The sequence below is a fragment of the Nerophis lumbriciformis genome, linkage group LG25 (genome assembly GCF_033978685.3).
Source record: "Nerophis lumbriciformis linkage group LG25, RoL_Nlum_v2.1, whole genome shotgun sequence".
Taxonomy (NCBI): domain Eukaryota; kingdom Metazoa; phylum Chordata; class Actinopteri; order Syngnathiformes; family Syngnathidae; genus Nerophis; species Nerophis lumbriciformis.
The window spans coordinates 36706803-36732537 of record NC_084572.2 but is presented as its reverse complement, the minus strand read 5'-3'; the positions used below and the strand labels follow the sequence as shown (position 1 = coordinate 36732537).

At 38.9% G+C, this 25735-nt stretch overlaps 1 protein-coding gene across 1 annotated transcript in view; it reads left to right on the top strand.

Annotated features, from left to right (window-relative positions):
* Positions 1 to 25735, top strand: part of nup133 (nucleoporin 133) — a 65858-nt gene that overhangs the window by 33864 nt on the left and 6259 nt on the right. Inside the window, exons 11-22 of the mRNA XM_061984597.2 lie at positions 13 to 104; positions 180 to 334; positions 4063 to 4157; positions 4216 to 4440; positions 4530 to 4652; positions 5896 to 5995; positions 6058 to 6309; positions 13955 to 14088; positions 14159 to 14317; positions 14387 to 14522; positions 21171 to 21289; positions 21365 to 21445. Of these exons, the coding sequence (XP_061840581.2) occupies positions 13 to 104; positions 180 to 334; positions 4063 to 4157; positions 4216 to 4440; positions 4530 to 4652; positions 5896 to 5995; positions 6058 to 6309; positions 13955 to 14088; positions 14159 to 14317; positions 14387 to 14522; positions 21171 to 21289; positions 21365 to 21445 (1671 nt within the window). The remainder of the gene's footprint in view (positions 1 to 12; positions 105 to 179; positions 335 to 4062; positions 4158 to 4215; positions 4441 to 4529; positions 4653 to 5895; positions 5996 to 6057; positions 6310 to 13954; positions 14089 to 14158; positions 14318 to 14386; positions 14523 to 21170; positions 21290 to 21364; positions 21446 to 25735) is intronic.

Below are 25735 nucleotides of genomic sequence, written 5' to 3'. Positions count from 1 at the left end.
GTTCTGCTAAAGGTGTCCATGATGGAGCAGCACGGTCGAGCTGAACTTGTAGCTCAGGAGGACAAACCCAAGCTCCTGAAGGCAGCGTTCCTGCAGTTCTGCCGGTACCAGACTAACTTTTTGCTGTAATATTTGGTCATGGAGCTAAACAATAATGACCACGTGGTCTTCATCCTCAGCAATGATCTTCTGGGTGCTCAGACGCTCACCGATGAGCTTTTCCCCGCTGGCTGCGAAGGAGGCGAGCTGGACGCCATGGTGACCCGGATCAACCTGGACCTGCTGGACGACTACCCCGCCTCCGACCCCCGCTGGGCCGAGTCGGTGCCTGACGGTGAGGTTGAAGTTTATCTTGTCGTCTATGAACGCATGCTTGAGGATTGAAGTTTAAGTTGTCTATGAACGCATGCTTGATGATTGAAGTTTGTTGTCTATGAACGCATGCTTGAGGTTTGAAGTTTAAGTTGTCTATGAACGCATGCTTGAGGTTTGAAGTTTGTTGTCTATGAACGCATGCTTGAGGTTTGAAGTTTGTTGTCTATGAACGCATGCTTGAGGCTTGAAGTTTGTTGTCTATGAACGCATGCTTGAGGATTGAAGTTTGTTGTCTATGAACACATGCTTGGGGATTAAAGTTTGTTGTCTATGAACGCATGCTTGAGGGTTGAAGTTTATGTTGTCTATGAACGCATGCTTGAGGATTGAAGTTTATGTTGTCTATAAACGCATGCTTGAGGATTGACGTTTATGTTGTCGTCTATGAATGCATGCTTGAGGCTTGAAGTTTATGTTGTGGTCTATGAACGCATGCTTGAGGATTGAAGTTTGTTTTCTATGAACGCATGCTTGAGGGTTGAAGTTTATGTTGTCGTCTATGAACGCATACTTGAGGTTGAAGTTTATGTTGTCTATGAACGCATGCTTGAGGATTGAAGTTTGTTGTCTATGAACGCATGCTTGAGGGTTGAAGTTTGTTGTCTATGAACGCATGCTTGAGGGTTGAAGTTTGTTTTCTATGAACGCATGCTTGAGGGTTGAAGTTTATGTTGTCGTCTATGAACGCATACTTGAGGTTGAAGTTTATGTTGTCTATGAACGCATGCTTGAGGATTGAAGTTTGTTGTCTATGAACGCATGCTTGAGGGTTGAAGTTTGTTGTCTATGAACGCATGCTTGAGGGTTGAAGTTTGTTGTCTATGAACACATGCTTGGGGATTAAAGTTTGTCTATGAACGCATGCTTGAGAATTGAAGTTTATGTTGTCTATGAACGCATGCTTGAGGATTGAAGTTTATGTTGTCGTCTATGAACGCATGCTTGAGGATTGAAGTTTGTTGTCTATGAACACATGCTTGGGGATTAAAGTTTGTTGTCTATGAACGCATGCTTGAGGATGGAAGTTTATGTTGTCTATGAACGCATACTTGAGGGTTGAAGTTTATGTTGTCTATGAATGCATGCTTGAGAATTGAAGTTTATGTTGTGGTCTATGAACGCATGCTTGAGGGTTGAAGTTTATGTTGTCTATGAATGCATGCTTGAGGATTGAAGTTTATGTTGTAGTCTATGAACGCATGCTTGAGGCTTGAAGTTTATGTTGTCTATGAACGCATGCTTGAGGAGTGAAGTTTATGTTGTCTATGAACGCATGCTTGAGGATTGAAGTTTATGTTGTCTATGAACGCATGCTTGAGGCTTGAAGTTTATGTTGTCTATGAACGCATGCTTGAGCATTGAAGTTTATGTTGTCGTCTATGAATGCATGCTTGAGAATTGAAGTTTATGTTGTCGTCTATGAACGCATGCTTGAGGGTTGAAGTTTATGTTGTCTATGAACGCATGCTTGAGAATTGAAGTTTATGTTGTGGTCTATGAACGCATGCTTGAGGGTTGAAGTTTGTTGTCTATGAACGCATGCTTGAGGTTTGAAGTGTATGTTGTCGTCTATGAACGCATGCTTGAGATTGAAGTTTGTTGTCTATGAACACATGCTTGGGGATTAAAGTTTGTTCTCTATGAACGCATGCTTGAGGATTGAAGTTTATGTTGTCTATGAACGCATGCTTGAGGCTTGAAGTTTATGTTGTTGTCTATGAACGCATGCTTGAGGCTTGAAGTTTATGTTGTCTATGAACACATGCTTGAGGGTTGAGGTTTATGTTGTCGTCTATGAATGCATGCTTGAGGATGGAAGTTTATGTTGTCTATGAACGCATGCTTGAGGATTGAAGTTTATGTTGTCTATGAACGCATGCTTGAGGGTTGAAGTTTATGTTGTCTATGAACGCATGCTTGAGAATTGAAGTTTATGTTGTGGTCTATGAATGCATGCTTGAGGATTGAAGTTTATGTTGTCTATGAACGCATGCTTGAGGGTTGAAGTTTATGTTGTCTATGAACGCATGCTTGAGAATTGAAGTTTATGTTGTGGTCTATGAACGCATGCTTGAGGACTGAAGTTTATGTTGTCTATGAATGCATGCTTGAGGATTTTAGTTTATGTTGTCGTCTAAGAACGCATGCTTGAGGGTTGAAGTTTATGTTGTGGTCTATGAACGCATGCTTGAGGCTTGAAGTTTATGTTGTCTATGAACGCATGCTTGAGAATTGAAGTTTATGTTGTGGTCTATGAACGCATGCTTGAGGGTTGAAGTTTATGTTGTCTATGAATGCATGCTTGAGGCTTGAAGTTTATGTTGTCGTCTATGAACGCATGCTTGAGGGTTGAAGTTTATGTTGTCGTCTATGAACGCATGCTTGAGGGTTTAAGTTTATGTTGTCTATGAATGCATGCCATGTCATTGTTGTGTTTTGCATGCAATCATTTTTTGTATAATTGTTGTTTTGTATGTCATTGTTCATTATTTTGTATTGAATTGTTGTAATTTGCATTTCATTGTTATTTGTATAATTGTTGTTTTGTATGTCATTGTTGTGTTTTGCATGCAATCATTTTTTGTAGAATTGTTGCTTTGTATGTCATTGTCGTGTTTTGCATGTCATTGTTTTTTGTCTAATTGTTTTGCCTGTCATTATTGTACATTATTTTGTATGTCATTGTTGTGTTTTGTATGTCATTGTATATTATTTTGTATGTCATTGTTTTGTATGGAATTATTGTTTATTATTTTGTATTGAATTGTTGTATTTTGCATGTCATTGTTTTTTGTATAATTGTAGTTTTGCATGTCATTGTTGTTTATTATTTTGTATGTCTTTGTTTTGTATGTCATTGTCGTGTTTTGTATGTCTTTGTTGTATATTATTGTGTCTGTCATTGTTTTGTTGTATGTCATTGTTTATTATTTTGTATTGAATTGTTTTATTTTGCATGTCATTGTTTTTTGTATAATTGTTGTTTTGTATGTCATTGTTGTGTTTTGCATGCAATAATTTTTTGTAGAATTGTTGTTTTGTATGTCATTGTCGTGTTTTGCATGTCATTGTTTTTTTGTAGAATTGTTTTGCCTGTCATTATTGTACATTATTTTGTATGTCATTGTTTTGTATGGAATTGTTTATTATTTTGTATTGAATTGTTCTATTTTGCATGTCATTGTTTTTTGTATAATTGTAGTTTTGCATGTCATTGTTTATTATTTTGTATGTCATTGTTTTGTTTTGTCATTGTCGTGTTTTGTATGTCTTTGTTGTATATTATTGTGTCTGTCATTGTTTTGTTGTATGTCATTGTTTATTCTTTTGTATTGAATTGTTTTATTTTGCATGTCATTGTTGTTTGTATGTCATTATTGTATATTATTGTGTCTGTCATTGTTTTTTGTATGTCATTGTTTATTATTTTGTATTGAATTGTTGTATTTTGTATTTCATTGTTTTTTGTATAATTTTTGTTTTGTATGTCATTATTGTATAATATTGTGTATGTCACTGTTGTGTTTTGTATATCATTATTGTATATTGTGTATGTCATTGTTGTGTATGCAATTATTTTTTATTGTGGTGTTTTACATGTCATTATTGGTTATTATTTTGCATGTAATTGTTGTGTTTTGTATGTAATAATTGTGTATTGAAGTGTTGTGGTCCTGATGGTTGCAGAGAGCGTTGGCTTCCCGCTGACGTCGCTCATCATCCTGCACCAGCTGGAGGACAAGATGAAGGCCCACAGCTGCTTCATGGACTTCCTGCTGCAGGTACACGCCCAGCGTCTCCAGAGTCACGTGACGCTTCACTAACCGACCGGGTCGCCAGGTGGGCCTGCTGGACCGACTGGGTCAGGTGACGGTGCGCTCGTCTCCCACGGCGACGCGGCTGCTGCTGTGCGAGCACGCCGAGAAGCTGCAGGCGGCCATGGTTCTGAAGAACCAGCACAGCAAGCACGGCGAGCTGGTCAACGGGGCCATCAGCGCCGCGCTGCGCAGGAAGAACTGCAGCGTGCCCCCCAGCCTCACCGTGGCCGACGTCTTCTTCAGGGAGGTGAGCGAACAGAAGCCCCCGTGTGGTCGCAGGCGGCGCTCACATGTCACGTGTGTGTGTGTGTGTGTGTGTGTGTGTGTGTGCCACAGGTGTCGCAAATTTCCTCCATCTTTGATTGTCTGCTGGAAGAGGAGGAGAGGAGCGTGCGGGAGAACCCGGTGGACTCGGTGCAGTGGGCCGAGGTGGTTCTGACCGTCAACGCCATCATCAAGGTGAGTGTTGGCGGCGTCTAAGGCTGAAACGACGCGTCGACGTAGTCGACGTCATCGGTTACGTAAATACGTCGACGCCGTTTTTGTGCGTCGATGCGTCGCATATTTACGTCACACTACCGTCATGGCGGAGCGCAAAGCAGACGATGCGAGCGGTGCGAGCGAGGGGAAAAAAAGCACGCCAAAAGTCGTCAAAAGTGTGGGAGTATTTCAATAAACGGCCTAATAATGTTGTAGCGGCGAACAGCTGTCTCGTTAGTCAAGTGTGGGATAAGCACAGCGAAAAAAGCAAAACACTTGACAGTTGTTGTATGCACACTGTGTCGAGCGGAAATGGCCTATCATAGCAGCACAACGGCTATGATGGAACATTTGAAAAGAAAACACCCGACAGCGTTCTTGCCATCACCATCAACTAGTCAATCGTCCGCGTGAGTATACGTTGTCATCATTACACAAAAACACAAATGTGTCATTTGTATCTGCGTTGTAAATTCATAAACTAAAACACCGTTTCGCTCTGAGAGGCGCGTTTGGCGTGCCTGTTCAGTGTTTACAAAGACGCTAACGTTAATTAGTTGTGCAAATACCTTTTACAACATTAACAGTTACATATACTATGTACAAACCAACAATTAACTTTCACTTTAATCATACTATCATTGTTGTGTTATTAAGCAAAATAAGCAATAATTGTACTTTTGTTGAAATGTTTACACTGTTACAGAATATTTCGTTTTGCACTTTTTTGTATTGGATGTTTATCTTTATTTTTGTACATTTTAAAGCAAAATAAGCAATACTTTTACTTTTGAAATGCTTATACTATTGCAGAAGATTAAGATTTGCACTGGATGTTTACTTTTATATTTCCACATTAAAAAGCAAATAAGATACTATTCATTTTGTTAAATGTTAAAAGTTTTAAATGTTTACATTGTTACAGAATATTATTTTGTCATGTTGTTGTCAATGTTGACTGAGTGGCCATACTTTTTTTTTGTAAGTAAGTCATGCCTTTTGAAAAAACTGGCCTAAATTTATTTTTTCATCTTCATTTTAAATAAAAAAAATAATCCGTAAAAGGAAATATAATCTATAGATTAATCAAAAAAATAATCTATAGATTAACCGATTAATCGAAAAAATAATCTGTAGATTAATCGATAGAAAAATAATCGTTAGCTGCAGCCTTAGCGGCGTCTGCCTGGTGACAAGAAGACCAATCATCGTGATGTTGCAGGACATGCTTCATGCTGCGGGTCAGTACCGAGAGACCAAGGCGTCCGTGTACAGAGCTTCTGAGAAGGCCGCTGCAGAACCAGAGTACATCCCGTGGACAGGTGAGGGTCTCAGGCGGCTGCTCCGCCCACACGTCTGATCTCGGCTCCGCCTACTCCTCCAGCGCTGGGCGGCGTGCGTGCGGTCATCTCGCGCCAACACGAGCTCATCCTGCGCTCCATGTACCCGCACGCCGACTCGGAGCTGCGCAGCGTTTTGTGCGAGCAGCTGGTGGCGCTGTTGGACTTCTACCTGGGCGGTTACGTGGCCCAGCTCCACTCCCTGCAGCCGGCGCCCCCTGGTGGCCAGCAGGAGCGCTACAACAGCCTGGAATTGGAGTACAGCCAGCGTCGCTCCGAGCTGCTGGCGCCGCTCCGTGAGTGGACTGTCACACAAATTGTGTGTGTGTGTGTGTGTGTGTGTGTGTGTGTGTGTGTGTGTGTGTGTGTGTGTGTGTGTGTGTGTGTGTGTGTGTGTGTGTGTGTGTAGCTGGATAAACACAAGCCTTATTTTGATTTTTCACAATTAGTGAGCAGATGTTTTCTTTTATCTCGGCCTCTCATTATTGTGCTTAATCCTTCTTTTACCTTTTTTTCTTTTCTTTTTTTTTTAACCTTTTTTTTTACCTACTTTTATCTTCTAATTACTTCTTTTTACTTACTATTTTATCTTCTATTTACCTCATTTTACTTACTACTTTTATCTTCTATTTACCCCCTTTTCACCTTTTGTTAACCTACTTGTGACCTTTATTTACCTACTGTTTACCGACTTTCAATCTTTTTTTTTCTACTTTCTATTTACCTATTTTGTGCTTCTTTTAGCTACTTTTTTGCCTTCAAGTTACCTTTTTTTTTAACCTATTTGTGACCTAGTTACCTACTTTAATCTTCTATTTACCTCCTTTTACATACTGTACTGTACTTTATCTCTTTTTAACCTTCTAGTTACCTACTTTTATGTACAGTACTTGATATCTTTTTTACCTTCTCGTTACCGACTTGTAACCTTTTTTTAACCTTCTTGTGACCTTTATTTACCTACTTTCAATCTTTTTTTACATAGTTGTACCTTCTAGTTACCTACACTTACCGTCTAGTCACATACACTTACCTTCTAGTCACATACACTTACCTTCTAGTCACATACACTTACCTTCAAGTTACTTACACTTACCTTCTAGTCACATACACTTACCTACATTTACCTTCTAGTTAACTACTCTTACCTTCTAGTCACATACTCTTACCTTCAAGTTACCCACACTTACCTTCTAGTCACATACTCTTACCTTCTAGTTAACTACTCTTACATTCTAGTCACAACGCTTACCTTCTAGTTACCTACACTTACCTTCTAGTCACATACTCTTACCTTCTAGTTACCTACACTTGCCTTCTAGTTACCTACACTTACCTTCTAGTCACATACTATTACCTTCTAGTCACCTACTCTTACCTTCTAGTCACCTACACTTACCTTCTAGTCACCTACTCTTACCTTCTAGTCACCTACTCTTACCTTCTAGTCACATACTCTTACTTTCTAGTTACCTACACTTACCTTCTAGTCACATACACTTACCTTCTAGTCACATGCACTTACCTTCAAGTTACTTACACTTACCTTCTAGTCACATACACTTACCTACATTTACCTTCTAGTTAACTACTCTTACCTTCTAGTCACATACTCTTACCTTCAAGTTACCTACACTTACCTTCTAGTCACATACTCTTACCTTCTAGTTAACTACTCTTACATTCTAGTCACAACGCTTACCTTCTAGTTACCTACACTTACCTTCTAGTCACATACTCTTACCTTCTAGTTACCTACACTTGCCTTCTAGTTACCTACACTTACCTTCTAGTCACATACTATTACCTTCTAGTCACCTACTCTTACCTTCTAGTCACCTACACTTACCTTCTAGTCACCTACTCTTACCTTCTAGTCACCTACTCTTACCTTCTAGTCACATACTCTTACTTTCTAGTTACCTACACTTACCTTCTAGTCACATACACTTACCTTCTAGTCACATACACTTACCTTCAAGTTACTTACACTTACCTTCTAGTTACATACACTTACCTACATTTACCTTCTAGTTAACTACTCTTACCTTCTAGTCACCTACTCTTACCTTCTAGTCACATACTCTTACTTTCTAGTTACCTACACTTACCTTCTAGTCACATACACTTACCTTCTAGTTAACTACTCTTACCTTCTAGTCACATACTCTTACCTTCAAGTTACCTACACTTACCTTCTAGTCACATACTCTTACCTTCTAGTTAACTACTCTTACATTCTAGTCACAACGCTTACCTTCTAGTTACCTACACTTACTTTCTAGTCACATACTCTTACCTTCTAGTTACCTACACTTGCCTTCTAGTTACCTACACTTACCTTCTAGTCACATACTATTACCTTCTAGTCACCTACTCTTACCTTCTAGTCACCTACACTTACCTTCTAGTCACCTACTCTTACCTTCTAGTCACCTACTCTTACCTTCTAGTCACATACTCTTACTTTCTAGTTACCTACACTTACCTTCTAGTCACATACACTTACCTTCTAGTCACATACACTTACCTTCAAGTTACTTACACTTACCTTCTAGTCACATACACTTACCTACATTTACCTTCTAGTTAACTACTCTTACCTTCTAGTCACATACTCTTACCTTCAAGTTACCTACACTTACCTTCTAGTCACATACTCTTACCTTCTAGTTAACTACTCTTACATTCTAGTCACAACGCTTACCTTCTAGTTACCTACACTTACCTTCTAGTCACATACTCTTACCTTCTAGTTACCTACACTTACCTTCTAGTCACATACTATTACCTTCTAGTCACCTACTCTTACCTTCTAGTCACCTACACTTACCTTCTAGTCACCTACTCTTACCTTCTAGTCACCTACTCTTACCTTCTAGTCACATACTCTTACTTTCTAGTTACCTACACTTACCTTCTAGTCACATACACTTACCTTCTAGTCACATACACTTACCTTCAAGTCACTTACACTTACCTTCTAGTTACATACACTTACCTACATTTACCTTCTAGTTAACTACTCTTACCTTCTAGTCACATACTCTTACCTTCAAGTTACCTACACTTACCTTCTAGTCACATACTCTTACCTTCTAGTTAACTACTCTTACATTCTAGTCACAACGCTTACCTTCTAGTTACCTACACTTACCTTCTAGTCACATACTCTTACCTTCTAGTTACCTACACTTGCCTTCTAGTTACCTACACTTACCTTCTAGTCACATACTATTACCTTCTAGTCACCTACTCTTACCTTTTAGTCACCTACTCTTACCTTCTAGTCACATACTCTTACTTTCTAGTTACCTACACTTACCTTCTAGTCACATACACTTACCTTCTAGTCACATACACTTACCTTCAAGTTACTTACACTTACCTTCTAGTTACATACACTTACCTACATTTACCTTCTAGTTAACTACTCTTACCTTCTAGTCACCTACTCTTACCTTCTAGTCACATACTCTTACTTTCTAGTTACCTACACTTACCTTCTAGTCACATACACTTACCTTCTAGTTACATACACTTACCTACATTTACCTTCTAGTTAACTACTCTTACCTTCTAGTCACATACTCTTACCTTCAAGTTACCTACACTTATCTTCTAGTCACATACTCTTACCTTCTAGTTAACTACTCTTACCTTCTAGTCACATACTCTTACCTTCAAGTTACCTACACTTACCTTCTAGTCACATACTCTTACCTTCTAGTTAACTACTCTTACATTCTAGTCACTGTAGCGGCCCACTTGGATTAATGACACAAGATGCAGAGAGCTTCGACTGGTGCAACTTTAATTCTCTCCTCCTTTTCTCCTCACAATTTTGACACCGTGAAAACTATGAAGATGGACAGAAAATACAAATGCCATATTTCCACAAACAATACATAAATCATGTTTACATTTTCAAACTTATAAACAAATCTTTTTAGTAAACTTAAATAATGAATTTTCACATGAATTAAGCTTAATTACAAGTTACAGCTCTTATTTAAATACAAATACTGACATTTTCCCGTTTGTTTTAAATGAAATGAACCACTTGTTTTACAACAAATAAAACCATTAGTCTCCTCCTACCTCCTTCCGCTTCCAAGGGCGCTAAGTTTGCTCCGCTAGTTAGCTTAGCTTCCACACACAGCTCGGAGTGACTCTCCTTAAATGTGACATATAAACAACACAAACACGAGGCACAATAAAATAACCTCTCACAAATGTTCACACAGAATATGAGAAATATATCTTTGTCAGCGTGTTTTACCAGTCCTGGAGTAACGTGAGTATGCTGTTGAAGTCAGACAGAACGGCAGCAGGAAGTCAAGTATCAGCAATAAAGGAAGTAACAGAATAAGAGTGGGCTCTTCAAAATAAAGGCACAAAAACGTAACATGCCAGAACTGCAATTATCTCCTGAACAAAATTTGCTGCCATTTACAGTCAGAACTCTTACCTTCTAGTTACCTACACTTACCTTCTAGTCACATACTCTTGCCTTCTAGTCACCTACTCTTACCTTCTAGTCACATACTCTTACCTTCTAGTCACATACTCTTACCTTCTAGTTACCTACACTTACCTTCTAGTCACATACTCTTACCTTCTAGTTAACTACTCTTACATTCTAGTCACAACTCTTACCTTCTAGTTACCTACACTTACGGTACCTTCTAGTCACATACTCTTACCTTCTAGTCACATACTTTTACCTTCTAGTTAACTACTCTTACATTCTAGTCACAACTCTTACCTTCTAGTTACCTACACTTACCTTCTAGTCACATACTCTTACCTTCTAGTTAACTACTCTTACATTCTAGTCACAACTCTTACCTTCTAGTTACCTACACTTACCTTCTAGTCACATACTCTTGCCTTCTAGTCACCTACTCTTACCTTCTAGTCACATACTCTTACCTTCTAGTTACCTACACTTACCTTCTAGTCACATACTCTTACCTTCTAGTTAACTACTCTTACATTCTAGTCACAACTCTTACCTTCTAGTTACCTACACTTACGGTACCTTCTAGTCACATACTCTTACCTTCTAGTCACATACTTTTACCTTCTAGTTAACTACTCTTACATTCTAGTCACAACTCTTACCTTCTAGTTACCTACACTTACCTTCTAGTCACATACTCTTACCTTCTAGTTAACTACTCTTACATTCTAGTCACAACTCTTACCTTCTAGTTACCTACACTTACCTTCTAGTCACATACTCTTGCCTTCTAGTCACCTACTCTTACCTTCTAGTCACATACTCTTACCTTCTAGTTACCTACACTTACCTTCTAGTCACATACTCTTACCTTCTAGTTAACTACTCTTACATTCTAGTCACAACTCTTACCTTCTAGTTAACTACTCTTACATTCTAGTCACCTACTCTTACCTTCTAGTCACATACTCTTACCTTCTAGTTACCTACACTTACCTTCTAGTCACAACTCTTACCTTCTAGTTAACTACTCTTACATTCTAGTCACCTACTCTTACCTTCTAGTCACATACTCTTACCTTCTAGTTACCTACACTTACCTTCTAGTCACAACTCTTACCTTCTAGTTACCTACACTTACCTTCTAGTCACATACTCTTACCTTCTAGTTAACTACTCTTACCTTCTAGTTAACTACTCTTACATTCTAGTCACCTACTCTTACCTTCTAGTCACATACTCTTACCTTCTAGTTACCTACACTTACCTTCTAGTCACATACACTTACCTTCAAGTTACTTACACTTACCTTCTAGTCACATACACTTACCTACATTTACCTTCTAGTTAACTACTCTTACCTTCTAGTTACATACTCTTACCTTCTAGTTTCATACTCCTACCTTCTAGTTACCTACACTTACCTTCTAGTCACATACTCTTACCTTCTAGTCACCTACTCTTACCTTCTAGTTACCTACTCTTACCTTGTAGTCACATACTCTTACCTTCTAGTCACATACTCTTACCTTCTAGTCACCTACTCTTACCTTCTAGTTACATACTCTTACCTTCTAGTCACATACTCCTACCTTCTAGTTACCTACACTTACCTTCTAGTCACATACTCTTACCTTCTAGTCACATACTTTTACCTTCTCATTAACTACTCTTACATTCTAGTCACAACTCTTACCTTCTAGTTACCTACACTTACCTTCTAGTCACATACTCTTACCTTTTAGTTACCTACACTTACCTTCTAGTCACATACTCTTACCTTCTAGTCACATACTCTTACCTTCTAGTCACCTACTCTTACCTTCTAGTTACCTACACTTACCTTCTAGTCACATACTCTTACCTTCTAGTCACCTACTCTTACCTTCTAGTTACATACTCTTACCTTCTAGTCACATACTCCTACCTTCTAGTTAACTACTCTTACATTCTAGTCACAACTCTTACCTTCTAGTTACCTACACTTACCTTCTAGTCACATACACTTACCTTATTTACCTTCTAGTTAACTACTCTTACCTTCTAGTCACATACTCTTACCTTCTAGTCACATACTTTTACCTTCTAGTTAACTACTCTTACATTCTAGTTCACTACTCTTACATTCTAGTCACAACTCTTACCTTCTAGTTACCTACACTTACCTTCTAGTCACATACTCTTACCTTCTAGTTAACTACTCTTACATTCTAGTCAAAACTCTTACCTTCTAGTTACCTACACTTACCTTCTAGTCACATACTCTTCCCTTCTAGTTAACTACTCTTACATTCTAGTCACAACTCTTACCTTCTAGTTACCTACACTTACCTTCTAGTCACATACTCTTACCTTCTAGTTAACTACTCTTACCTTCTAGTTAACTACTCTTACATTCTGGTCACCTACTCTTACCTTCTAGTCACATACTCTTACCTTGTAGTTACCTACACTTACCTTCTAGTCACATACACTTACCTTCAAGTTACTTACACTTACCTTCTAGTCACATACACTTACCTACATTTACCTTCTAGTTAACTACTCTTACCTTCTAGTTACATACTCTTACCTTCTAGTTTCATACTCCTACCTTCTAGTTACCTACACTTACCTTCTAGTCACATACTCTTACCTTCTAGTCACCTACTCTTACCTTCTAGTTACCTACTCTTACCTTGTAGTCACATACTCTTACCTTCTAGTCACATACTCTTACCTTCTAGTCACCTACTCTTACCTTCTAGTTACATACTCTTACCTTCTAGTCACATACTCCTAACTTCTAGTTACCTACACTTACCTTCTAGTCACATACTCTTACCTTCTAGTCACCTACTCTTACCTTCTAGTTACCTACTCTTACCTTCTAGTCACCTACTCTTACCTTCAAGTTACCTACTCTTACCTTCTAGTCACATACTCTTACCTTCTAGTCACCTACTCTTACCTTCTAGTCACATACACTTACCTTATTTACCTTCTAGTTAACTACTCTTACCTTCTAGTCACATACTCTTACCTTCTAGTCACATACTTTTACCTTCTAGTTAACTACTCTTACCTTCTAGTTCACTACTCTTACATTCTAGTCACAACTCTTACCTTCTAGTTACCCACACTTACCTTCTAGTCACATACTCTTACCTTCTAGTTAACTACTCTTACATTCTAGTCAAAACTCTTACCTTCTAGTTACCTACACTTACCTTCTAGTCACATACTCTTACCTTCTAGTTAACTACTCTTACATTCTAGTCACAACTCTTACCTTCTAGTTACCTACACTTACCTTCTAGTCACATACTCTTACCTTCTAGTCACATAATCTTACCTTCTAGTTACCTACACTTATATTCTAGTCACATACTCTTACCTTCTAGTTACCTACTCTCACCTTGTCGTTACCTACTTGTAACCGTGAGTGTGCGGCGACACTGGCGTGTTGTCATGGCGACTGGCGGTGTGTGTTGCAGTGGAACTGGGTCAGTACCAGTGGGTGTCGGCGCTGGCAGAGAAGTACTGTGACTTTGACATGCTGGTCCAGATGTGCGAGCTGACGGACAACCAGAGCCGCCTGCAGCACTACATGAGCAAGTTTGCCCAGCAGGTATCCCGTCTAACTCTCTTTGTCCCGTGAAGACCCGCTGTCAGCTGACACGCCTCAACGGGCCTGTCAGAACTTTGCAGAATTCCTGTTCCGCTGGTACATGGAGAAAGGGAAGCGAGGGAAGCTCCTGTCCCAGCCGGCCGCGCAGCACCAAGAGCTGGCGGGCTTCCTGCAGGCCCACCAGCACCTCAGCTGGCTGCACCACATCCACGTGCACGACTACCAGAGCGTACGTCCTCCGCTCGCCTTCCTCGCCGCCGCTACAAGTTCTCACGGCTCCTGTCCGCGTGTCCCGCAGGCCCACAGGACTCTGTCCAGGCAGGCCCACGCGGAGACGCGCTACTTCGCCAAGAAGAAGACTCTGCTGGCTCTCAGCAAGCTGGCGGCGTTGGCGTCCGACCTTCCGGAAGACGAGCTGGCCAAGCGGGTGGAAGGTAACCGTTAGAGTTGTCCGATAATGGCTTTTTTTTTAACCTACTTTTATCTTCTAATTACTTCCTTTTACTTACTACTTTTATCTTCTATTTACCTTCTTCTTACCTTTTGTTAACCTACTTTTGATTTTTATTTACCTACTGTTTACCTACTTTCAATCTTTTTTTTTTTTACTTTCTATTTACCTATTTTGTCCTTTTAGCTACTTTTTTGCCTTCTAGTTACCTTTTTTTAACCTATTTGTGACCTTCGAGTTACCTACTTTTATCTTGTATGTACCTCCTTTTACGTACTGTACTTTGTATCTCATTTTAACCTTTTAGTTACCTACTTTAAAATATTGTACTTTTTATCTTTTTTACCTTCTCGTTACCGACTTGTAACCTTTTTTTAGCCTTGTGGCCTTTATTTACCTACTGTTTACCTACTTTTAATCTTTTTTTACATAGGTGAACCTTCTAGTTACCTACTTTTACTTACTTGAGACCTTTACTCTCTGTTTACCTACTTTTTGTTTTCTTTACCTATTTTTGTTCTTTTTTTATTATTTTTTTAGATAATTTTACCTTCTTGTTACATAATTTTTTACCTTCCTTTTTACTTTCTAGTTAAATACTTTTAACCTTTTTTGAACCTACTTGTGACATTTACCTACTGTTTACCTACTTTTATTTTCTTTTACTTTCCATTTACCTATTTTGTCCTTTTTTTTTTAGCTTCTTTAGCCTTCTAGTTATCTACTTTTACCTGTTTTCTTAACCTACTTGTGACCTTCTAGTTACCTACTTTTACATACTGTACTTTTGATCTTTTTTGCCTTCTAGTTACCTACTTTTAACCTTTTTTTTTTGACCTACTTGTGACCTTTATTTACTTACTGTTTACCTACTTTTAATCTTTTTTTACATAGTTGAACCTTCTAGTTACCTACTTTTACTTACTTGTGACCTTTACTCTCTGTTTATCTACTTTTTGTTTTCTTTACCTATTTTTGTTCTTTTTTTATTATTTTTTTAGATAATTTTACCTTCTTGTTACATAATTTTTTACCTTCCTTTTTACTTTCTAGTTAAATACTTTTAACCTTTTTTGAACCTACTTGTGACATTTACCTACTGTTTACCTACTATTATTTTCTTTTACTTTCCATTTACCTATTTTGTCCTTTTTTTTTTTAGCTTCTTTAGCCTTCTAGTTATCTACTTTTACCTGTTTTTTTAACCTACTTGTGGCCTTCTAGTTACCTACTTTTACATACTATACTTTTGATTTTTTTTTACCTTCTAGTTACCTACTTTTAACCTTTTTTTTAACCTACTTGTGACCTTTATTTACCTACTGTTTACCTACTTTTTTTTTTTACTTTCTTTTGACCTATTTTTATCTTTTTTTTTTAGATAGTTTTCCCTTGTAGTTACCTACTTTTACCTTCTAGTTACCGGTATGTCCGATAATGGCTTTTTTGCCGATATCCGATATTCCGATATTGTCCAACTCTTAATTACCGATATCAAGCGATACCGATATATACAGTCGTGGAATGAACACATTATGATGCCTAATTTTGTTGTGATGCCCCGCTGGATGCATTAAACAATGTAACAAGGTTTTCCAAAATAAATCAACTCAAGTTATGGAATAAAGATACAAGTACATTTCCCTTACACTTAAGAACTGTTACATGCCTTTCTTGCGGTGTATTCTGAAAAACAGCAACATATAGAGGATCTTTGACTGGGGTTTTTAGAATAGATTTTTAAAAAATAGCAACACATCGACAATTTCTGACCAGGGTTGTTGCAGTACTGTAGATTCTTTTAAAAAATGTACAGACTTCCTGTCACATTTAGGATTGTTCACTGGCATTTTTGAGGTACATTTTTAAAAACAGCAACAGATAGAGGATCTTTGACGTTTTCGCAACAGATTCTTAAAAAATAGCAATGCATTTGTGTTAAAATAGACAGTGTTTTTGAAGTACCGTATTTTTCGGACTATAAGTCGCAGTTTTTTTTCATAGTTTGGCTGGGGGTGCGACTTATACTCAGGAGCGACTTACGTGTGAAATGATTAACACATTAGCGTAAAATATCAAATAATATTATATAAGAGACTAGACGCATTGGCGTTGTTAGGCCTATTTTAGGGGGGCTCAAGCCCCCCTAAAATATTCTTAAGCCCCCCTAAATAATTTGGTGTTTTTTTGTTTTTTTTACAAATACATGCCGACATATTCATTAAAAAGTGGCCCGAATATGAGTTTAAATAAATAATCATATAACCTGTTATTATTCACTCAGTTTCCCCTCACTTCGTAGCGTAAGGTAGAGAGCCCCTTTAGTGCGTCGGTATCCAATCCATTCCACTTGTTCATATAGAAAATGCCCACATCACTCAAATTCCAGTCCGCATTTTCTCTGCGACCTTGCTTGCGGTCCTGCAGGTGTACGAAGCACATTATCTTCCTTTACAATGAGTGAAGCTGCACAAAACCTTGTGTGTGCAATTGTAAATAATATAGTGTTTAAGTTTTGTGTTTCTTGTAGAATCTATATAAAGTAATATACATTAGCCTATTGTTAAAATAATGGAAAAAACATCATTAAATATATTTGTTTTATTGTATTGTTACATTAATAGCTGTTGTATTATTATAGGATGGCTTGTTAAACATTTCATAGGATTTTCAGAGGGAGGAAAAACCAAGACATTTAATATAAAATGTAAAATGAATAAATACATAAAAAGAAAAAAAATGGTTAAAAGCCATCGTCCCGGGGAGCATTTCATTTCGTCCCGTGCATTTTTTTAAAATAATAATAATAACAATGAATAATTTCTAAGTCTTTGTTTGCCGTTTGTGAAGTTTTGTGCTTGCGCGTAACGTTCGCTCGCATCCTGTGCATCTCCTGGGGGCTAAGCCCCCCCTGTCCTTAAAAGCTAGTGACGCCCCTGACTAGACGTATAAGATTTCATGGGATTTAGCGATTAGGAGTGACCAGAGGTGGGTAGTAACGCGCTACATTTACTCCATTACATCTACTTGAGTAACTTTTGGGATAAATTGTACTTCTAAGAGTAGTTTTAATGCAACATACTTTTACTTTTACTTGAGTATATTTATAGAGAAGAAACGCTACTTTTACTCCGCTACTTTTATCTACATTCAGCTCGCTACTCGCTACTAATTTTTATCGATCTGTTAATGCACGCTTTGTTTGTTTTGGTTTGTCAGACAGACCTTCATAGTGCCTGCGTTTCAACAAATACAGTCACTGGTGACGTTCACTCCGTTCCACCAATCAGATGCAGTCACTGGTGACGTTGGACCAATCAAACAGAGCCAGGCGGTCACATGACCTGACTTAAACAAGTTGAAAAACTTATTGGGGTCTTACCATTTAGTGGTCAATTGTACGGAATATGTACTGTACTGTGCAATCTACTAATAAAAGTTCCAATCAATCAATCAAAAATGTACTTCCCGTCAAAAAGCCTGACTGCACAGTTCCTGTCTTCACAATAAAAGTGCCGCTCCATCGCACCTGCGCTTTCAAAATAAGAGCCTCCGAAAGCCAGCGCAAACAAGCTAGCAAGCTACGGAGTTTGCCGCCAATGTATTTCTTGTAAAGTGTATAAAAACGAATATGGAAGCTGGACAAATAAGATGCCAAAAACCAACCACTTTCATGTGGTATTAGACAGAAAGGAAGACTTTTTTTTCCTCTTCCATTCGAAAATGTGGACGTTATCATCACTACTGTCTGATTACAATCAATGCAAGTCATCAGAATCAGGTAATACACCAACTTATATTCTTGTCTTCATGAAAGAAAGGAATCTATATGTGTTAAACATGCATGTATATTCATTAAAACACCTTTAACATGTAAACAAAAACGGCAAAATAAATAAATATAAATTATATACTGTATATATCAATGTATGTATATATATATATATATATATATATATATATATATATATATGATATGTGTGTGTATGTTACTCATTAGTTACTCAGTACTTGAGTAGTTTTTTCACAACATACTTTTTACTTTTACTCAAGTAAATATTTGTGTGATTACTCCTTACTTTTACTTGAGTATTAAATCTCTAAAGTAACAGTACTCTTACTTGAGTACAAATTCTGGCTACTCTACCCACCTCTGGGAGTGACAGATTGTTTGGTAAACGTATAGCATGTTCTATATGTTATAGTTATTTGAATGACTCTTACCATAATATGTTACGTTAACATACCAGTTGGTTATTTATGCCTCATATAACGTACACTTATTCAGCCTGTTGTTCACTATTCTTTATTTTAAATTACCTTTCAAATGTCTATTTTTGGTGTTGGCTTTTATCAAATACATTTCCCCCAAAAAATGCGACTTATATATGTTTTTTTTCCTTCTTTATTATGCATTTTCGGCCGGCGCAACTTATACTCCGAAAAATACGGTACTACCCAACTCTACATGCCCCTAAAGCTGACCAACACGCCGGATTGTAGTCAGCTGGAGGCGTGTCTTAATGAAATTAAACAATGGATGTCCGCTAACTTCTTGCAACTCAACACTAAGAAAACGGAAATGCTGATTATCGGTCCTGCTAAACACCGACATTTATTTGATAATACCACCTTAACATTTGACAACCAAACAATTACACAAGGCGAATCAGTAAAGAATCTGGGTATTATCTTCCACCCAACTCTCTCCTTTGAGTCACACATTAAGAGTGTTACTAAAACGGCCTTCTTTCATCTCCGTAATATCGCTAAAATTCGTTCCATTTTGTCCACTAGCGACGCTGAGGTCATTATTCATGCGTTCGTTACGTCTCGTCTCGATTACTGTAACGTATTATTTTCGGGTCTCCCTATGTCTAGCATTAAAAGATTACAGTTGGTACAAAATGCGGCTGCTAGACTTTTGACAAGAACAAGAAAGTTTGATCATATTACGCCTATACTGTATATACCTTTATATACATATATATATATACCTATACTGGCTCACCTGCACTGGCTTCCTGTGCACTTAAGATGCGACTTTAAGGTTTTACTACTTACGTATAAAATACTACACGGTCTAGCTCCAGCCTATCTTACCGATTGTATTGTACCATATGTCCCGGCAAGAAATCTGCGTTCAAAGAACTCCGGCTTATTAGTGATTCCCAGAGCCCAAAAAAAGTCTGCGGGCTGTAGAGCGTTTTCTATTCGGGCTCCAGCACTATGGAATGCCCTCCTGGTTACAATTAGAGATGCTACCTCAGTAGAAACATTTAAGTCCCATCTCAAAACTCATTTGTATACTCTAGCCTTTGAATAGCCCCCCTTTTTTTAGACCAGTTGATCTGCCGTTTCTTTTCTTTTCTCCTCTGCTCCCCCCTATCCCTTGTGAAGGGGAAGACACACAGATCCGGTGGCCATGGATGGGGTACTGGCTGTCCGGGGTCGGGACCCGGGGTGGACCGCTCGCCTGTATATTGGTTGGGAACATCTCTGCGCTGCTGACCCGTCTCCGCTCGGGATGGTTTCCTGCTGACCCCACTGTGGACTGGACTCTTACTGTTATGCTGGATCCACTATGGACTGGACTCTCACAATATTATGTTAGACCCACTCGACATCCATTGCATTCGGTCTCCCTAGAGGGGGGGGATACCCACATATGCGGTCCTCTCCAAGGTTTCTCATAGTCATTCACATCGACGTCCCACTGGGGTGAGTTTTTCCTTGCCCGTATGTGGGCTTTGTACCGAGGATGTCGTTGTGGCTTGTGCAGCCCTTTGAGACACTTGTGATTTAGGGCTATATAAATAAACATTGATTGATTGATTGATACTTCTTCCTACGTCCGTGTACGTGCGTTTTAAAAAGTCATACATTTTACTTTTTGAAACCGATAATGTGTTCATTCCACGACTGTATATATCGGTATCACTTGATATCGGTAATTAAGAGTTGGACAATATCGGAATATCGGATATCGGCAAAAAAGCCATTATCGGACATAACTAGAAGGTAAAAGTAGGTAACTACAAGGAAAAACTATTTTTTTTAAAAAAAGACAAAAATAGGTCAAAAGAAAGTAAAAAAAAAGATTAAAAGTAGGTAAACTGTAGGTAAATAAAGGTCACAAGTAGGTTAAAAAAAGGTTAAAAGTAGGTAACTAGAAGGTAAAAAAAATCAAAAGTACAGTATGTAAAAGTAGGTAACTAGAAGGCCACAAGTAGGTTAAAAAAACCAGGTAAAAGTAGATAACTAGAAGTCTAAAGAAGCTAAAAAAAGGACAAAATAGGTAAATGGAAAGTAAAAGAAAATAAAAGTAGGTAAACAGTAGGTAAATGTCACAAGTAGGTTCAAAAAAGGTTAAAAGTATTTAACTAGAAAGTAAAAAGGAAGGTAAAAAATTATGTAACAAGGTAAAATTATCTAATTTTTTTTTAAAAAAGAACAAAAATAGGTAAAGTAAAAAAAAAAAAAAAGAAAGTAGGTAAACAGAGAGTAAAGGTCACAAGTAAGTAAAAGTAGGTAACTAAAAGGTACAACTATTTAAAAAAAGATTAAAAGCATTTATTGGCCGATAATATCGGTTCCGGTCCAAGCTGACTTTGTCAATGTGTCCCGGCAGACATGGTGCAGCAGGAGCGCTTCCTGTTGCACCAGGAGACGCTGCCTAGGCAGCTCCTGGAGGACAAGCAGCAGAACCCGGACACCATGCCGGTGCTCAGCGCCTACAAGCTGGTCCAGGTGAGTCCGCCCCTTCCCCCCCCCTGTGTCTTGGTGCAGCTCTCACCCTGCTTCAACCCCAACTTGTCCGTGCAGCTGTACGTCAGTGACGACAACCGGCGGGCCAACGAATACGACTTCAAGAAGGCCCTGGATCTCCTGGAGTACATCGATCAGGTCTGTAGATTCTTAATGAAGCCTTAGCTTGACGCTCCTCTACTTTCTCCAAAAACAAGACAAAACTCCAGAAGCTCCTCTTCGTTTTGTATCGTTTACTTGTGAACTTAATCCTTCAAAAACGGAGAACTATAACGACGTGGGAACAAATGAACGGCAAAATAAAGCGCGTTTGTTACAGTAAGAAAGAGTTAGAAAAAGTAAGAGTAAGGTCAAAAAAACTGTGTGGCTCGTCATAAAAAATAGAATCATGTGTGCTTACGGACTGTATCCCTGCAGACTCTATATTGATATATACCGTATTTTCCGCACCATAAGGCGCCCTGGGTTAAAAGCCGCGCCTTCAATGAACGGCATATTTCAAAACTTTGTCCACCTATAAGCCGCCCGGTGTTGTAAGCCGCATCTAACTGCGCTAAAGGAATGTCAAAAAACAGTCAGATAGGTCAGTCAAACTTTAATAATATATTAAAAACCAGCGTTCTAACAACTCTGTTCACTCCCAAAATGTACGCAAATGTGCAATCACAAACATAGTAAAATTCAAAATAGTGCAGAGCAATAGCAACATAATGTTGCTCGAACGTTAATGTCACAACACACAAAATAAACATAGCGCTCACTTTCTGAAGTTATTCTTCATTCATAAATCCCTCGAATTATTCTCCTTCGTTGTCCGAATTGAAAAGTTGGGCGAATGTGGGATCCAAAATGTTGTCTGGCGCTGTCTCCGTCTCCCTGTCTTGGTGAACGTCACGTGTGTTCGCCTTCTGTCATCCACTGTTCCCACGCAGTTAGCAGTCTAGCTTCGAATGCCCTGTTGACACCAATATCTAGCGGCTGGAGGTCTTTTGTCAATCCACCCGGAATGACGGCGAGTATTGAATTAAGCGCGTAAGCGTGTCTCTCAATGTGCTGTTATGAGCTAGCAAATATAACAACTACACTACCCAGCATGCAACGATAGTTACGAGCATGCGCGGTAGCCCTGAGAAGCGTTGTATGCTGGCAGTTAGAATGTGGTTATGAGCACGCTGTGAGTAAACGTTGAGAACTCAGTTAACACGCCTCGTCTGCATTATTTATAATTAGACAGACAACACACTTAATAGGAGCCATTTTGGGGTCTTTACATAAACACACAAATGGAAATGAAACGTCACATATCCCAGCATGCACCGCGCGCTTCTTCTACGGGGAAAAAAGATGGCGGCTGTTTACCGTAGTTGCGAGACCTAAACTTTATGAAAATGAATCTTAATATTTATCCATATATAAAGCGCACCGGGTTATAAGGCGCACTGTCAGCTTTTGAGAAAATTTGTGGTTTTTAGGTGCGCCTTATAGTGCGGAAAATACGGTAATATAGGAGCCACAAATATTAATAACAGAAACAGGCATGTGATTTTTCCGTCTAAAGTCGGAATTCCGTCTTTTTTTAATCTCGGGGGGGGGAAATCTCCCGTTTTTCCGGGTTTTTTTCCGACCCTAAATCAAGATTCGAGACGTAGTTTATATTACGCCGTAGTTGATTGGTCGATATGTTCCTTGTGACCAATCAGGACATCTGTTATGAATGATGACGTTAATGGTTATTACCGCCATATTCCATATGTAAACGATGTCGGTTCTCGAGAGAAAGGACGCTTTACGAGTAAAAGAAATTGATAAACATGTCAAAAATAAGTTTCGATGGGACTGGATGGAAAGGGAAATCACTGATACTGTTGGGAAGAAGGACGTTACGACTTTGTTCTGTGATTTTATTCGGAAAATCGATCGTAAGGTTTTGTGCACGTGGTGTCATGATAATATTGACTATGGATCACGAGGTTTCAAGGCTTTGGAAGTACACGCGAAACGCCAAAAACATATGAAGCAACTTGAAGCAAGGGAAACGAACTTTTCACTAGCTGGTACTTTTGGATGTCAACCGAAAGTGAGCAAACCTTACGGACTTCATCCTTTGTTTACATCGACAACTGCCGTAGACGTGGAGAGGAAAGATCCACCCAAACAACCCACTTCAGTTGCAGACAGGGTTGTTAATAATGAGGTGAGCTAAAAAATATTTGCTTGCGAAATACGCATGTTTGTTTTAAATATTAACCAATTATTGGCTTTGCGAAATATAAATGGGCTTTTCTAAAAATAAAAAGCCACGTGAAAATATATTATGAAATTACAGAAATTCAAAGAGTCGCATTATTGATTCCAGTTAACAATTTATTTGAAATAAATTTGCATATACCGTATTTTCCGCACTATTAGCCGCACCTAAAAACCACAAATTTACTCAAAAGCTGACAGTGCGGCTTATAACCCGGTGCGCTTTATATATCGATTAATATTAAGATTCATTTTCATAAAGTTTCGGTCTCGCAACTACGGTAAACAGCCGCCATCTTTTTTCCCCGTAGAAGAGGAAGTGCTTTTTCTTCTACGCAAGCAACCGCCAAGGTAAGCACCCGCCCCCATAGAAGAGGAAGCGCTTCTTCTTCTACTGTAAGCAACCACCCGCCCCCGTAGAAGAAGAAGAAGCGCGCGGATATTACGTTTCATTTCCTTTGTGTGTTTACATCTGTAAAGACCACAAAATGGCTCCTACTAAGCGACAGGTTTCCGGTTCATGAAAAGACGCAATCTCTCCATCCGCACACGGACTACTATTTCACAGCAACTGCCTAAAGACTTTCAAGAAAAGCTGGCTACTTTCCGTGCATATTGTAAAAACAAGATAGCTGAAAAAAAGATCCGGCCAGAGAACATTATCAACATGGACGAGGTTCCACTGACTTTTGATATTCCTGTGAACCGCACTGTGGATACAACGGGAGCACGTACGGTGAATATTCGCACCACAGGGAATGAGAAGTCATCCTTCACTGTGGTTCTAGCTTGCCATGCTAATGGCCAGAAACTTCCACCCATGGTGATATTCAAAAGGAAGACCTTGCCAAAAGAGACCTTTCCAGCCGGCGTCATCATAAAAGCTAACTCGAAGGGATGGATGGATGAAGAAAAGATGAGCGAGTGGTTAAGGTACGTTTACGCGAAGAGGCCGGGTGGCTTTTTTCACGCAGCTCCGTCCATGTTGATATACGACTCCATGCGCGCCCACATCACGCTGGTTTTTAATATATTATTAAAGTTTGACTGACCTATCTGACTGTTTTTTTGACATTCCTTTAGCGCAGTTAGATGCGGCTTATAACACGGGGCGGCTTATAGGTGGACAAAGTTTTGAAATATGCCGTTCATTGAAGGCGCAGCTTATAACCCAGGGCGGCTTATGGTGCGGAAAATACGGTAATACTATTTTGTAATATTAAGTTCTTATGTAGTCTCAATATTGTCAGTGGTGTAACAATCTTGAAGGTAAATATTTTCACACTTGTTTCATGCAATATGTCAGTGTCCTCACATTATTATTATTTCCTATTTTCAAATATGAGTAAACAATACTAAACATGTTTAATTATTTTCATAAATGTATATCCTATATCCTATTTTCCTGTAGATAATAACACTGATCAATGTGACACCTGTGGATGTGAAATGAACACAAGATGTAAATATTGTTGGGACTGAACCATATACCGTATTTTCCGCACCATAAGGCGCCCTGGGTTAAAAGCCGCGCCTTCAATGAACGGCATATTTCAAAACTTTGTCCACCTATAAGCCGCCCGGTGTTGTAAGCCGCATCTAACTGCGCTAAAGGAATGCAAAAAAACAGTCAGATAGGTCAGTCAAACTTTAATAATATATTAAAAACCAGCGTTCTAACAACTCTGTTCACTCCCAAAATGTACGCAAATGTGCAATCACAAACATACGTATATCAACATGGACAGAGCTGCGTGAAAAAAGCCACCCGGCCTCTTCGCGTAAACTTAAACTTACCTTAACCACTCGCTCATCTTTTCTTCATCCATCCCTTCGAGTTAGCTTTTATGATGACGCCGGCTGGAAAGGTCTCTTTTGGCAAGGTCTTCCTTTTGAATATCACCATGGGTGGAAGTTTCTGGCCATTAGCATGGCAAGCTAGAACCACAGTGAAGGACGACTTCTCATTCCCTGTGGTGCGAATATTCACCGTACGTGCTCCCGTTCCACAGTGCGGTTCACAGGAATATCAGTTGCTGTGAAATACGGTAGTAATCCGTGTGCGGATGGAGAGATTGCGTCTTTTCATGAACCGGATCCTTGTCGCTTAGTAGGAGCCATTTTGTGGTCTTTACAGATGTAAACACACAAAGGAAATGAAACGTACGGTGATATCCGCGC